The following is a 17,285-nucleotide window of genomic DNA, read 5'->3' as shown; positions in this document are numbered from 1 at the left end:
GGTTTCGTGCGATTATCCTGTCGTGGGCTGTTTATTCCTATGTTAGATAAGAGTATGTTAAATAAGAGAGATATTTTGCCCCAGCAACTCATAATTACTCAAGTATTTCGTAATGAGAATTAATTAGCCCTTATAAAAACATTATAATTGGGTTTAATTCTTAGCAAGGAATAATAATTATTCGCCTTTTATCTTCAGATTAATTTCTTTTTTTATGTTCACAGATTTCCTTTGGATGCTAATCACACATTTTTTATAAGAACTTTCAAAATTTTTGAAGCATTCGGATGTTCTTAACTTTTTGAGTTCCCAGCCTAAAATGTTCTTAATATATTCTAACGTTCTTAATATGTTCTTATTAGCATTACGTGAGTATTTTTGTGCGATTTTCTAAGAAATATTTGTGTTTTAGAGTCTGAAAGCGTTAAAATATTCTTGACTTGTTCTTAATATTTTGGCCATGCGTTCTTATAAAGTTTCTTGCTCTTATAAAAAACGTTGAATGTAGGCAGTAATCACGTCATTTTATATGTTTACGTGATTGACAAATCAGATGAGTATTCCTTGGTTAGTTGAGGACCTTGGTTGTTTATTTTAGCTAAGAGCACTTACCATAAAGTGTAGGATGTGTATAATTTGGTTGAAAGTTCGATGTGAGTGCTCTTGATTAATCATTGAGATGTTTTCTGGCATATCGTTAGAAGCTGTGTAAAAATGCCTAGTGAAGTAAACGAGGAATAGTTCTCGAAAGTTCTTATCATGCGTTCATAACAGCGTTTATATAGATAATTTGGGGTAATTTTAAGTTCGAGTGAGAGTTGCGATTTCAGTACTTCCACTTTATTTCATTGGATATTTCGATTTTGGAGGGGCTATATTTTCTTATTAGTCTTATTGGAACATCTTTTGTGTATTCTTCGGTAAGAGAGAGAAGAAAAATACTTCTCTATTTGAAGTGGCTCATAAGTTTTGAAGTGAGAAAATATACGACATTTGACATTTTGAAAATTTTATCGAAAGCTCATACTGCACTTTTCTCCTTGCCCATATTTGTATAAAAACATATTTAAACCCGGAATTCTGGTCTTTCTGTACCACATGACGTAAGAACTACATAATTTGTATTGAAAAAGCAAAATTTATGAAAACTCCACCCCTATTTGAGATAGCAATCAGTTAGTAGTATATAGGGGTAGTGTTCCAGTTATGCAAATGTTAACAAAAATATAATGTTTATAGTTTGAAGTTACTTAATAGATCAAGGTACATCATTATATGTTATTATAGATTTATTTCGGTTAAAATTTTTGTCTGGTACTGTTGTAAGGACCATTATTGACCTGATGATTCTCAAGGCTTGTTTATTTTTTCAGGTAGAGTAGTTGATTGTTTAGACTAAGGTGAAATTATTTAGGTCTCATACCCAATCTTTACTAATTTGACCCCTAAATTGCTTGAAATTCAGTAATCCAGGCACCAGCAATGTTTTTAAATCGTTCTTATTTTTTGGTGATTTTGATCCTAATTGTTCTTGCAATATTGCTCTTATAAAAGAAAAAGTTTGTTTTTTCTTAATTTACTCATGGGTTTTGGCTAAAGTTGAACCTTATTCTTATAAAATTTCTGTTAGAAAAAAGTTTGTAACTGGATGAAGCAATACGTAACCAATGACCTCTAAAGTTCAAAGTTCGTCGACTTTCATGCTTAGTTAGATTTTTAACGGAAAATCTGCAGAAAGAAAAACAAATTTGATCAGCCCGTATCGGTACTTGAGTTGACCTATATATAATAACAGTACTTCAATGATATATCAATTTTGTATTTTTTCAAGCTTCCCACACGATTTGACAGCTAAACCAATAAATACTTCAACTCCTCAAAAAGACGTCATTATCAAGATAAAAAAAGACACCATTGTTGCAAATTTTGCAAAAAAAATCACGAGAGACTACTACTGGCATTAGAATCATTACATGGCTCAAAACTGTAGATAAAAAACTAATGGAAGTTAAAATTCAAGGTAATTTATTTATGGTAGTTGATATTGTTGTCATCTGTCTAAAATATCCCGCATTTGTAGTGATATCGCAATCGCAGTAAAGGATCTTCGATTTGTTTTTTAATGATTTTCAGTGGAAGAAAAATTGTTATAGTCGGAGCGCGACTCCAGGCTCTCAAGTGTTGATCCTTTCGACATACCCTTCGAATTAGATTAAGGCCCTGAAATATCGAATTTATGGATCAATATTAAAACCGTAGCGTTTTTCTTGTATTTTTTAGTCTACGGTACGGTAAACAACTCGATCTAGATTAAATCTATTACAGATCTTTGATTGAATTTGCAATCAATATTCAAACCGTAACTTTTTTTTTAATTTCTTTAGTCTTGGTACCAATAGTTGTTGTTCTGGTACTATTGGTCATTGCTGTAACCGTTATACTTTGTCGTTTCTACCTATGGAAAAGAGTCACAAAACGAAAACAACATAAATATTCAAAACTACAGGCTAGTCGTCGTAATACTAAAGCACCAATCGCTGGCTCGGAAACGCCGCCATTTTTCTTTCAACAAGAAGAACAAACTTCAAGGTATAGCAACAAATGGCGTCTATCATCTTTCGATGCTAATAGTAATCAATACAAAGCACCCTATAATCAGTATGATTTCAACAAATTGAATGCACCCAAAAAGAAAACAACGGTAGACTCAAACTCGGACGCGTCCGGTGAACTTTTTCATTTTGATGATGGCCGGTCAACCAAATCATCGGGTAGTGAGTATGACGGAAGTTACCCAGATTCAACGGGCCCACCGCTTAGCGCAAGTAAACCACGCAAGCTGACAAGCGGAATGAAGAAACGCTTTGTATCTGAACCTATATTAAATAAAGATTTTGAAAAAGCTTACGGTGCCGAACTGAAGAGAAAACGATTCCATGCTAAACGAGCGAAATCAAAAATCAGTTCCGTGGTCACACCAGCTCTTGGTCAAGTCGAATTCTCACTTATTTACGAACCGAGTGATAAAAGTTTAACAATACATATTGCTCAATTATCGGACATTCAACTCCGTCCTGAATGTTTTCTTGGCTTATTGGACGTCATCGATCGAGGATCAGATTTTTGTAGTATGAGAAAAGATGGTACAACGATACACTTGATTCGCAACGCTAATAATACGTTAGAACTTGCAGGGTATGGTGAAACAGCTTTTTTACTATATGTGACTTTACTGCCTAAGAAGCGATTCTGTAAAAGCACCGAGACAGTTTTAGGTGAAGATAGTGCTGTGTTTAATGAAAAATTTAAAATTCATGGCCACACTCACGAACAATTATCTAATATGTATTTATGTATACACGCGTTGTGTAAGTTCGGCCGCGAATGTGATCCAATTGTGCTTGGAGAAGTGAAGGTTCCATTGAAAAGACTACAGCCATCACATTTGTTGCCGTTCATGGCAAACTTGGCCTTGCCTGAAGAAGAAGTTATTATAGAGGTAACACGCTGCGTATTTTCTAGTATGCGTTATATTCACACATCTGTAGGATTCTCCATTTCAGGCTAATAGAACTGGCTAGAATTTTTTTATCTCAATGGCAAATTTTTCAAAGTGGGATAAAAGATCTTTCTTTTATTTTCGAAACGACCCTATCACTAGTAAGCCAATATTTTTAATTTTAAAGTGGAAGAATATTTTGTTCCTTCAGTGGTATAGATAATCCTTTTCAACTACCAATCAAATTTGCTAATAATCAAATATGATTATTTTTACATAGGATGAATAGCCATTGAACATATGGAAGAGCCTGAAAGACAATTAATTAAACAAAAAAAATTGCTCACCCAATATCTGTTATCATCTTTATACAACAGTATTGAGATAGGGGTGTTGAAAATCATAGTAAAAGTTACACAAATTCAATATCCACCATTTTGTTTTAGTCTCAGCTTCAAGCGAGTAACGATCTTGGATTTCTAGAAGTTTATGTCTCGTACAATCCGATGACCCAGACACTGGTGGTCAAAGTCATTCAAGCAACAAATTTACCCAAGTCTGGCATGACAGGACATCCGAGTGAGTGTTACTTTATCAACGTGTATGGTGTGTGTTAAGAACCAGAAATTCTAGCTTGACCTTAGCTGATCTTGATTTTCCTGGATTTTCGGTGCGAATCGTTTCAATGTTTTGAAATCTTAAAAAAGTTCCAAATTTCGAAAATAGAGAAGATCAATTGACCAGAAATCTTGAACTATCACTTTTCTTTTAACTTTGACTTGCCGCTGATTCTCAATATTTATACAGATTTTTTGTATCAAAAGCTACATCCCTTTAAAAGGGATCCTTTATTTTCATTTTCGGCCATTTTCAGTCTGCTTTGGAGGGGGTAGAAGAGAGACTCGAATCTCGAATTCTCCTCAACTTCCAGTCTGTCTCCTTCAAACAACCACTTATATATAAACTTGCCTTGATATCTCCAACTCCTCATAAGTCCAACAAATCTTCGTTCCTTGTGTCTGTTCGAGAAGAGTATCAGTGAAACTTTGCTGTTTTTCTACGTACAAATTTTTTCATAAGAACAAACTATATAAGAACATAGGCTCCTATAGTTTAAAAATCAAGAACAAGTTCAGAATATTTTAATGGACAAAAATACTCACAAAACGGTGAAAATAAGAACATGTTTGAACATTTTTAGGCTTAAAACTCAAAAAGCTAAGAACAACCGGAGGGTTCAAAAAATGCTCTTAAACAAATGTATTTCATTTCAGATGTTTCGGTGAAGGCTTCATTGTATTACTGCAACCAACGTTTATCCAAGAAAACAACATCAATCCAAAAAAGAGATCGGAACCCTGTCTTCAATGAAACATTCGAATTCGAACTGAGCAAAGAGCGTTTACCAGAATGCGATGTTTTATTCGAAATCCGCCATCATGGACCCATGTCACGTGGTATTATTGGTTACGTCATTGTTGGGGCGTCTGCGGGCGGAGAAGGAACCAAACAATGGCGTCAATTATTGGATTTTTCGTATCATGAACAGAGTTATAAGATCAAGCCTAACAAACCAGCTGGACTACCATAACATTATTTTCATCTTGGATCTCACAAAACTCGTATCCAGTCCCTTATTTCACAATTATACGATTCTGATAGCAGCGCCCATAAAGGATTCTACCACGCCTTAATCTAGTGGTCAAAGTTACTCTGGCTATGAGATTTTGGATACACTGAAAATAACTTTGTTTGTGATGCTGATAATGATTCCTATTTAATGGAACAGAGAAAGTGATGAAATTTAGAGGAAAAGAGTTAGCGTTCATGGCCCCCGGCGTGCGAATCGAATTGAGGGGGCCAAAAAAATATGTCGCCCACCATGGTTGGGCGACCTAGAAAATTTTCGACTTTTTACCCTTATTTCACCCCTCTAAACGGTATATATAAGATTTTTTAAATTAAAAAAAAATTACTTTGCAAAATATTGGAGGGGCCATGGCCCCCCTGCCCCCCCCCCCGGTGACGGGGGCCATGGCGTTACTTCTACATGAATTCTTTCAAACTCGTCCAAAAGGAAACCTTGATTAGTTTTGCTAAATCCTTTTGGATTTGATATCCTAGGACATTTTAAATATGTAAGCTTTCAAAGCCAAATTCGTACTTTTTCTTACAATGAGGTCAGTGTCCTATCATCAAATTTAAAGCAAGTTCCGAACATATTTTACGTGAATGAAGCTCACCTTTCCCCACTGCTCTGTCACTTTCGTATAAAGCTCAAAAGAAGCGTATAAATATTGGGATTACGGAAAGAGATTTAAATTCGACCAATGTCAAGAAACCGACCAAAAACTTATTTTGACGTTATGAAATACGTCAAAAAACACGTCAAAAAGAAAGTGATAACTTAAAGGGCTCTGACCATAGTCGGAAAATTGATTTTAGTATTTGAACATAAAAGTTATATTTCAGGTTCCTTAACACTTTTAACAAAGAATTGCCTTTATAAATTGCTTTTTAATCGAATCCCTTAAGAGTAATTAAGAATTTAATTACAAAAATGACGTTATGAACTTTAAAAAGACGTTAATAATGTGTTGCATCACCTTCTTTTATAAAAAGTGCTAAGTTTTAATAGGTAATTAACCTTTTTGTTTCAAAATTTCTTTACACTGTCCGCAAAGAATTGAACTATTTCAACTTTTGCGGAAAATTTTTCTAAAAAGATGTGTCAAAAGTAATGACTGTTTTTTAAGCAAAATCCAGATGAAAAATTGATTAAAAATCTCAGTTTCGGGCCCGGGGCGCGAAATTTCGTTTAGCGGCGGTAGACAAGGAATACGCCTCTGCTCCCCGCCCCTATGTCTCTACTAGACCCAGTCCTTCCTCGTGGTCCTCATTCTCATTCCGTCCTTCGCTAGTTCGGATGTTATTTTTTTAGTAACTACAAATTTTCATATATCACAAAGAATTAATATCATGCCTCGTTCAAGGAAAAACTCAACAAAAACCTCAGACCAGGAACGTTCAAGCAAAGATTGGGGTAAACTATCAATCGACAATCTTCGTCAGAAACTACGATCGCAAAACCTGCAAACAACCGGTAAGAAGATTGAACTACAAAACCGTTTATTCAACCACTTCAATCCCAACCCTATTCAAACTACTACCGAACCTATATCACAAGCCAACCTATCTACACTGATCCAGGAGTTTAGGACGCTACGATCAGACGTTGAAACTATGAAAAAACACAGCAAATTTAGCAACATTAATAATAATAATATTAATACAACACCCTCCTCCTTCGAAAATCCTCAACAAATAATTAACGTCGCAGGAGAAGAAATTCGTGCAATCAATACACAGAAACATAAACAACAACAAAGCACAAACATGATTCAGCAAAATGTCATCGAAATTAGCAATGATGAAACTGAGCAAAATGAACACGACCAACAGCATGATTCACCCACTTTTGGATTCACATCACCACCAAGCAGCACTCACATAAATCAAGGTACATTTCCTAGTGCTATAAACCCATACACCCCACCAGGACTTAAGACTGCTATCCTAACTAAGGTAAAGAAATCCGAATACGTCGATTTCGATGATTTACTTCCTCCACCACCATCAGTCAACAGTAGCACAGAATTACTCGGTTTTCAACTCGATGCAGATAACAATCTTTTACTCAAACCGAACCAAAATAAGGCAAGAATACGTGATTATCCATCATGGATCTGTGCGTGGAACCTTTTTTACCAAGCCTACTTACATTATCATCCCGACAAACATTATGAACTTTTCTCGTACTTCAAAATAATTACAAACCTGGCAAGGAAACATCGTTTCGAAAACATTTACTTATACGACAAGTCTCAGCGTCAAACACTTGCTGCCCAACACTCCCTACCTGCACAACTACGAACAACCGACTGGACAACACTCAATGACGAATTATTCAATAGTTTCCTTCGAGATTCGCACCTACCCTCCTGCTATCATTGTTCAACCTACGGTCATTATGCGTCAGCTTGCCCCTATAAACAAAACGCTCGTACACCAAACAAATATGTCAACCCCTACACTTATGTAGCACCAGATAAAACGTTTCGGAATGACCCACAACCACCACAAAACCGTATTGGATCTGGAAACAGCCAAACACAATATCATAGTCGCTCAGAAACCACTCAAGAGATTTGCCACCGATTCAACCAAAACAACGGAGCCTGCAACAAGCCACCATGTCGCTTCCTTCACATCTGTAATAAATGCTTCAAAGCAGGACACCCAGGAGCTAGATGTTTCACAGGCGCATCCTCTACTCGTACAACATTCCGTCCTCCAACCAACTAACCCTCTACCTGAAAGTATCATAACTCCTGTAAATATTGAAAACTTTTCTTCTGCATTACAATATCATCCAGACCAGGAACTATGTAGATATTTAATAAACGGCTTACAAAATGGTTTCCATATTGGCTTTGAAGGTCCACATCATACCACACTGCCAAAAAACTTACGCTCTGCGACCGAACACTCAGAAGCAGTAACTGAAGCCATTTGCAAGGAACTCTCGCGCAGACATACTGCCGGACCTTTTGCAAAACCACCAATACAGGATCTTCACTGCTCTCCACTCGGGTCAAGAGAAAAGAAAGACGGAACAAGAAGACTAATCATGGACTTATCACAACCAGATGGTGAATCCATAAACGAAGGTATACCCAAAGAAAATTTTACAGTTAAATACCTAAATTTCGATCAAGCGACGGATCTTGTTTACTATAAAGGAAAGGACTGCCTTATGACAAAAATTGACATTAAACACGCTTTTCGTCTCCTACCTGTGCATCCATCTCAGTGGGTACTACTTGGTATTCATTGGATGGGCTTGTACTTTATTGATACTCGTTTACCATTTGGATTACGTTCGTCACCAGCGATTTTTACCTCCTTTGCAAATGCAGTACACTGGATACTACAAAACGTTTACCAGTTGCAAGATTCAACCCACTACTCTGACGATTTTCTATTTGTACACCCACCGACAATTCAAACAGCCCTAAACGAAATAAAAACTGCCACATTAGCATTTCACCAGCTAGGAATCCCAATTGCTGAAGAAAAACAGGAAGGCCCATCTAGTCAAATCACATACCTCGGGATTGAAATAGACTCTTCAAATTTAACCATACGAATACCAGACGACAAATACTCCGAACTTATGGAAATTCTACCTTTTTGGAATTCGCGTCGGAAATGCACCAAGAAAGAACTGCTGTCCCTTATTGGAAAGTTGTCGTTCGTCTGTAAAATTGTGAGACCAGGTCGAATCTTTTTACGTAGACTAATAGATATCTCTACAACCGTGAAGAAATTACACCACCACATAACGTTGAACAGTGAAGCTCGGGATGACATCAAATGGTGGATCGACTTCCTACCAACCTGGAACAAATCATCATTAATTCCAGATCCCTTCACCATACTTGCTAGTGATATCCAACTCCACACTGACGCATCCAACATTGGACTTGGTGCAATATACAGGAATTCTTGGATTCAATCAACCTGGCCAGAGAAATTTACCAGGAAACCATTCGACATCGACTTTAAGGAACTCTTTACCATAGTTATAGCAACCAAAACCTGGGGTGGTGAATGGGCAGGGAAACGTATTGTATTTCATACCGACAATCTTCCGATTACCCAAATTTGGCAGGCGGGCTCTTCTAAATCATATGAACTTATGACTCTAGTACGTACTCTATACATGACAGCCGCAAAGTATCAATGTTCTATATCTTTGAAACACGTATATGGTGTATACAATCCTATTGCTGATGCTATTTCTCGGTTTCAGGAAGCAAAGTTTCGAGAGCTGGCACCATCCGCAGACCGTTACCCCACCAAACTACCATCAGACGCCTGGGAAAGGTAGACATTCATACGCTCACCAAGAAAATGCACCAACTCCTATCCAACTCCCTGGCCCCACGCACCAATACACAATATCACCGCTGCACTTCCAACTATCTCCTATTCTGTCGTCACCACAACTTACAGGCATTCCCCATAGTCGAGCTCAACCTCATGTTGTTCACCACATTCCTCTCAGAACATTCATCACATAGCAACATTAAAGTTCACCTCTCCTCAATCAAGTTTCATGACATCAGACATGGCTACCACACCCAACTACCACCACTCCCACGTCTATATCTCCTCATTCGCAGTATAAAACGCACCCATGGCTCAACCCACTCCAAGCCTAAACGCCAACCGATCACCATTGAAACTCTCACCTCCATTTACCAACATTTGCAGTCATCCAACCTAAATAATCACGATCGGCAAATGCTCTGGACAGCTTGCACCACCGCATTCTTTGGTTTTCTCCGATCTTCAGAATATGTGTCACCATCATCGCATGAATACGATCCATCCTCCACCCTTCTGTATAATGACATCACACACATGGCGTCCAAGGTGCATATCAGTATCAAATCTTCCAAAACCGACCCATTTCGACATGGCTGCATCCTACGACTTTGTCCGACAAACCACCCTATATGCCCTGTCACCGCCCTCAAAGAGTACTGTCGAATACATCTCAAAAAATCTGGCCCACTATTTATATTCTCAAATGGCTGCTTCCTGACCAGGCGAAAACTAAACGAATTTCTTCAGAGCACACTCAACCAACCACACCACACACTGCCCAATATCCACGCACTCCTTCCGAATCGGGGCAGCAACAACAGCAGCCGCCGCAGGACTTCCCAGTTGGTTGATCAAACAACTTGGTAGATGGAATAGTACATGTTTCGAAACCTACATCCGAATTCCGGACAATACCATCCGACAAACCGGACAATTGCTCTGTCGAACTAAAACACTTGGACATGAAATATGGAACCCAGACTCAATAGGTTTTAAACAATGATTTGATATCTATCATTTACTATATCTTAGCATTATTTATTTCATATACATAGCCTATTGTCTATCGCCTTGCGTGTTCATATGGGTCTACCTCGCAGATACTCAGGTTCTACTTTGCTTCACACTCATCAGTCAGCCTCGTCCTCCCTCACTTGCCCACCTCTCGGCCTGTCCTTAGTACTGGCATCATGCCCACTACTTGTTTCCTAGCTGTCCTTCTCATACATGGACTTCAGACTTAGACTCTCCATACGTACCTATAGTTATGATTGTCATAGTTGTATATTATTTTGTTTGTTTTTATTCTCAACTTTCTAGCACTTATCACATATTATGTCATTTGAAGTTATATATTATGTCCTATGACTCAACAGTCCATAACATGCCTCTGTTCATTCTTCTGTGTACCATATAGGCACCCTCACACTAGTTCGTCTAGTTCAATTCTTTCCCCTTCCCTCTGATTGTGGCATTGGGGTCATTCCTTGGCGATTTCTTTGGCGGTCGGTCACATGGCTGTGACGCCTATATCCTCTTTCACAGGGCCTCTGATCCTCAACCGAATTAATAGCAGCACTACGGGGTCACTTTATCAAGCCGACCGGGTATCACACAGGGCCACTGGTAGGCAACCACGCCGACTGGGTTACTACGGGGCCACTGGTATAAGCCGACCGGGTGCCATACAGGGCCACTGGTATTAGATATAACCACGCCGACTGTTTCTTAGGAGTGACCCCAATACTTCCGCCACACTTATAAATAGCACTAGAGTTTGCAATATCACATGAAATATATCATTCAGGGTCATTAGACTCGTCTTGTGTCCATTTCTTGTCTCCCGTCCACTAATCTCAGTTTCGGGCCCGGGGCGCGAAATTTCGTTTAGCGGCGGTAGACAAGGAATACGCCTCTGCTCCCCGCCCCTATGTCTCTACTAGACCCAGTCCTTCCTCGTGGTCCTCATTCTCATTCCGTCCTTCGCTAGTTCGGATGTTATTTTTCCCACCTTCCCTCCCTAACACAGCGTCTTAATAGCCGGGTCTCTCCTCGTAGTCGGTCACATGGCTGTGACGCCTATATCCTCTTTCACAGGGCCTCTGATCCTCAACCGAATTAATAGCAGCACTACGGGGTCACTTTATCAAGCCGACCGGGTATCACACAGGGCCACTGGTAGGCAACCACGCCGACTGGGTTACTACGGGGCCACTGGTATAAGCCGACCGGGTGCCATACAGGGCCACTGGTATTAGATATAACCACGCCGACTGTTTCTTAGGAGTGACCCCAATACTTCCGCCACACTTATAAATAGCACTAGAGTTTGCAATATCACATGAAATATATCATTCAGGGTCATTAGACTCGTCTTGTGTCCATTTCTTGTCTCCCGTCCACTAACCACTATTTTGAAAATTTCGAGACAAAGAAGCATTTACAAAAATTTTCCGCAAAAATTTTTATTGTTCGGTAAAAGATACACCATCTACTGCGAAAATTTTTTCAAAATGTTTTTTCTTCGCCGAAACTAAGCTCTTCAAAGTTGAAATACTCTTCCTCGCAAAAGTCTTCATTTTCTTCTTCGTCAATTTTTTTCATTGCAATTTTTTAATTTTCAGATTCAGGAACAGTTTGTCTAACAGAAAATGTATAACATGCCATAGTTTTGTTGGTTACATCAGTCAGAATCATCAGTCAAAACACATTTTAAACACGGCAATTATGAGAAATTCACTATGGTCAGAGCCCTTAAACTCTTATCGCAATTAATCACCTTGTTACTTACGAAAAGGAACAGTAGGAAGCGGTAGTAAAAACCCGAATTTTGTTTAAATTTGGCCTTAAGGGCTCTAACCATAGTTAATTTAATATTTGTCACGGACAAAATATAAATTTCTGCCTGATGTAGCTAACAAAACTTTGACATGTTATACATTTTCTGTTAGGCCAACTATCCTTGGGACCCAAAATTTGAAACAGTTCAATTATTTGCGGACAGTTTTAAAAGATTTCGAAACAAAAAGGTTAATTACCCATTAACACTTAGCACTTTTATAAAAGTGGGTGATGCAACATATTATTAACGTCTTTTTAAAGTTCATAACGTCATTTTTGCAATTAAATTCCTAATTACTCTTAGGAAATTTAATTAAAAAGCAATTTGTAAAGGCAATTCTTTATTAAAAGTGTAAAGTAACATAAATTTTATGTTCAAATACCAAAATCAATTTTTTTGACTATGGTCAGAACCCTTAACTGTGCAAATCGATCAATGGCTCAGGCATTCTGATTTCTAAATACAAAAAAGTGAAAAATGATTATGGAAGGTAGATACTTTATCCGTAATCCTAAAAGGTCTCCGTGGTTATGTGAAGTGTCCTTTTATTTATTTTGTGGCCCCTATAATGATCTTCGAGCTCCTCAACTATATACAAACACTGCAAGGGGTTGTTAATAGTTTTTAACCATTTTGATATAATTTTATGTAGATTATTTATTTTTGTGCACCGCTTGCATATAGAAATTGCACTTGATTTTTACATGTTTTATCATATTCTTTTTCGTTTAAAAATTTTCAGTTAAATAGAAAAAAAGGGAAATTTCTCTCTCGACAAAAGAAGCGCACGTTCCCAAGCTTTTTTTAGACTCAACGGCATTGCATTGACACGTGCTCAACCCTAGTTAGAAGCCCAGAATGAATTATTTCCCCTTAAAAAACTGACGTTAAGAAATGTTATAGTATTTTATCGTTATTCATCAATATGACAACCTTGGCCTTAAGAAGTCACTTGAAAATTTATCGATGTAGACGACAAATCAGTTTTCGTGACGCCGAAAATGTTGTCATCGTTAGAATAAGCTTTGAATTGAAACAACGACCGATGACGTGTTGATCCGTGTTGGTTTTTGTAGGTACAAAACAACTAATAGAAAACATATATTCTTTTAAATTAAAAACTTCGGGAAATAGTCTCGTGAAAACGTCAATGATATTAGATTGATGAAATCTCTAAATCTAAATCCCTAACTAAGGGTTGGATCTCCAAACTTTGGATTTGACATACCTGTCAATCTCACAATTTTTTGGCTGAAAACTCTGAAAGTTATGGGGAAATAGCAAATACTCTTAGGTTCAAAATAAACGCCCCCCCCCGCTTGTTAATTTTTCGAAAATTTTCCAACCTCCCCGGACCTTATTAGGACCCCTCGTTTATTAATTTTTAAGAATATTTTCAGTTAGCAAGAAGAAGTCGCCTTATTTTTCTCCAAAAAGCCTTATTTTAGCCTATATTTACCTTATTTTTGGGTTTTCAGAAGTACAATCTCCGATTCCCTAGCAATAAGGTCCCCAAAATTATACCTTTTATCCTCGCTGAAAAAAAATCAGAAAATTAAATCCTCACCGCAAAATATGCTTTTTCAAACCACTATTTTTCTGGCTCGAAAACAATGGAATTAAATAAAATTCCCACCCTAAAAAGTAAAAAAACATGGCAAATATCAAACCCCGTTGAGCTTTGGTCCGTTATTTTTACTCGGTGAGCCTGTTTCCCCGAAATGTCTGTTTCTCTTTGATCTATTTTCCAGGAGATAGATTTTGTCCGAAAACTGAGAAACAGATCAGAATTTCCAGGAAGGACGATTTTCTTACATTTACATACAATCATTTGTTTCTCCCGCCTCCGGCTGATGACGTCATGATTGGGAAACAAATCAAAATTTCTAGTAGAAACAGATATCTAAAATCCTTCTGGGTCTGTGAGAAAGGGGTGGAAAAGACTCCGGCGGGGGAGGGGGGTGCGTGGTGTTGTGTGTGGTGAAGGAAGGAGAAGTACGGCCCCAAAGAGCCGAGGTGCTAGGCCCATGTAAATTTACTTATCTTCCAGGGTTACGACTAAATTCAAAATGGTAGCTGCTTGTAGTGGGGAGAACTTGGGTAATCTCTAACCTTGCTTGAAGTGGTATAAATGGTAGTTTCCATGTCGTCCTGACCTGTCTATCAACGATGGTTTTCTTCCGAGAGGGAGAGAGAATCTTTTCAGTCAGATAATAATATAATTAGAATTAGAGAAATAAGTAAAAAAGAGAGCAGATCAGATGGCATGGGGCGGTTGCGTGGGTGGTGAGTGATTATTCTTCTGATTGATTGGGTGATGTAATCGATCAATAGCTTCTATAGTTGCGAGAATGGGCCTCTAAGCCTCCTGCAACTCAACCAAATAGGAATAGAAATAGGCAATATGCAAACTACTGGTAACTGGAGCCTCCCTGCGCCTTCTTGCCTTCCGATAGACCTTTTTTCAAAGAGGACATCCTGCAGTGTAGACCTAAAGCTGTAAAACAGCATCTAATAACATGAAAACCAGAATATGATTCTTCAATGGGAATCAAAACTATAAAGTGCACTTACAAACATCAATTTGTCAGATCTAACAAAATTAATAACCGCACTGTCATCATTGACAATAAAACAAACGATTTTCTGTCAAGAGCCTTGTAAACATTCCAACAACTTCTATCGAAATGATCTATCACAGCTCAGTCTACCATTTTTAGCGCGGTCCGAGGATTGAGCCGAGAACGCTCCGCGAACTCCTGCGCGGGTGAAAAACTTCAATCTGACAGTTAGTCACACTAGCTTCCCGCCAAAATGCATATCAAAGATTAATGCTGCGAAAGCGCTATATCGTTTACTTGACTCTCAAGCAAAAAAATGCGCCGCAAAACTTCTAAAGGGATTCATGAAAAAATAACCCGGCGCTTTTTAATGAAAATAACATTTTCAAAAACTTTGAGAAATTGCCTAAAATTTAAGCCATAGATGAAAAAATTTAAGCCAAGCCAACCTTGAAAACTAATTTGAAGAGCAACTTCCCAAGAAAAAGATCTACGGGGGAGGCGGAACCCACCTAGATCCGCGCACCGCCGGATAGGCTTTTTCCCGGAAATTTTGCCGGACCTCAAACAATGACCCATTTACATGTGCGGAATTATTTTTACTTTAGCGTATAAACAAGGCCTTAAAAATCGAAGCGCTGTCTCGGGAATTGAATGACAAAATTTGGTTGGTTGATATTTGGCTGCTGCACGTTCGCAATCGGTAATTTTGTCTCATTTTAAGTTTGCAAGTTTTAATTGATTGTCTTGGGATCTTGAACTTGATTCAGATAACTCTCATCCTTGTTGTTGAAATACATCCTGTAGATGACTGATGTTGTTTTTTCTGAAAGCTTAATTTCCTAGTGTGACTAACTGTCTGAAAATCTTCCATGGGAAGAAAAACTCGAAAAAATTGAGATTTCTTTTGCCATAGACCTTTTCGCCTTTGCGTCCGCCATATTGAATTGTATGCAAAAATTATGGTTGCCGAATTGCCGTGGTGAAATTCCCTTAGAAAGTATGCAAAACATATGCAAAAAGAAAGTACTAAATAAAAACTTACATGCATAATTGGCATTATATTAAAGTGTAATCTTGTAGAAGAAAGATTAAATTTGCTTCTCTTGAAAACTAAAAACAATTATATTCACTCATCTCTTAGAACAAGCACTTCAAAAGACCATAACATTAGACAGAATCTCAAACTGAAAAATCACCCGCGAAGGTAAAAAACAATCCCTATTCGGCTGACGGCAAATTATTCTCCTGGGAATAGAGCCGCCAAATGATCAAATCAAAACATTGATAAAGTGTGACGTCATAATTACTGCTTTCAGTTTGCGTGTTTTGAAAGTTTGATGTGTGTACTCCGTCTTCGTGGAATTTCTTAATGGCATGAAAACAGAATATGCAATGTCTTTAAGAACAAATTCCTAAAAGGCTTTTGTTGTTCTGTAAATATTTCCTTTTGGATTAAGAAATTCCATCTTTTATTGTTCTAATGATTATAATATTTATTTATAAGATGCTTTGTTGTCTTTTTAATCTTTGTGTAAACTTGCATATGTTTTGCATACATTCCAACTAAATCCAACCACGGCATTTTCGTTCCTGTATTTTTGCATACAATTCAATATGGCGGACGCAAAGGCGAAAAGGTCTATTAATTCTAACTTTTCTTTTTGTTTAGATGCAGAACAAATTATAAGGAGAATCATAAAATGAGGGAATGAGAAAAGCTGAAAAACAGAAAATGAATTTGATCACGCTTGCATTCATCAGGGAACAAATTTCTATCTACAGTATAATGAGATTTTTAGAATGCAGGAATATATAATGGAGTTCATCAGAGTGGAGTTGTATTTCAAATCAACTCTAATAGCATTATACATTATGCCATTAATACGGGTATTTTGAAGATATTTTTTTCTTTCTGTGCCTGCCATTAGAATTTGTAAAAGTATTGTCGTTATCCTATAATCATAATACGCGTTTACAAAAATATACAACTGGAAAGAGGCACACAATATATTGCCACCCAAATTATTTTGTTTCAACAAATTTACTTTTACTAATATATTGCTTGTTCCATTTGTTATACCTTTTAAGTGAATTAGAGGATGATCGAGAGGTCGAAAATAAAGTTTTCGTAAAATGCCTCCCAGATATAATAACTAGTAATTCCCTGGCCCTTCACCTCGAGAGGTAATTGGTCTAAATCTTGTAGAATTATACCTAAAATGTAAAATGTAGTTTTATTATAGGCGCCTGGAGGCCGCGGCTCCCAGACTGGCCCTGGCGGCTATTCATTTTATCTGCCAGGATGTGCCTGGAGAAATCCGTGCGTGTTCGAGGGTTCTTCTAAACTCCTAGCCAATTTAGCTAATAGTGATGGTAATAAATCATCCTTTAATTTATTTCATTCAAATAACTTCATTTCATTTCC

General features: G+C 37.7%; 1 protein-coding gene and 1 pseudogene across 1 annotated transcript; both read left to right on the top strand.

The window, feature by feature from the left end:
* The first annotated feature begins 1,828 nt into the window (after positions 1-1,828).
* On the top strand, positions 1,829-5,325 carry LOC136808951 (synaptotagmin-11-like). Its single transcript, XM_067065517.1, has 4 exons — positions 1,829-2,020; positions 2,385-3,499; positions 3,946-4,078; positions 4,774-5,325. Exons 1-4 carry the CDS (start codon positions 2,002-2,004, stop codon positions 5,088-5,090), a joined length of 1,584 nt encoding a protein of 527 aa, XP_066921618.1. The 5' UTR covers positions 1,829-2,001; the 3' UTR covers positions 5,091-5,325.
* A 1,127-nt stretch (positions 5,326-6,452) lies between these two features.
* Positions 6,453-10,548, top strand: LOC136808950 (uncharacterized; annotated as a pseudogene).
* Positions 10,549-17,285: the final 6,737 nt, after the last annotated feature.

The sequence above is a fragment of the Clytia hemisphaerica genome, unplaced genomic scaffold (genome assembly GCF_902728285.1).
Source record: "Clytia hemisphaerica strain Z4C2 unplaced genomic scaffold, Clytia hemisphaerica genome assembly, whole genome shotgun sequence".
NCBI lineage: Eukaryota > Metazoa > Cnidaria > Hydrozoa > Leptothecata > Clytiidae > Clytia > Clytia hemisphaerica.
This window is presented reverse-complemented; position numbering and strand designations above follow the sequence as displayed.

What these genes read in the sequence shown, in the direction of transcription:
- LOC136808951 (XM_067065517.1), top strand. An exon ending in AAGAAGAAGTTATTATAGAG is followed by an intron (nt 3,500 to 3,945) that starts GTAACACGCTGC and finishes ATTTTGTTTTAG; the next exon opens with TCTCAGCTTCAAGCGAGTAA. An exon ending in TGGCATGACAGGACATCCGA is followed by an intron (nt 4,079 to 4,773) that starts GTGAGTGTTACT and finishes ATTTCATTTCAG; the next exon opens with ATGTTTCGGTGAAGGCTTCA.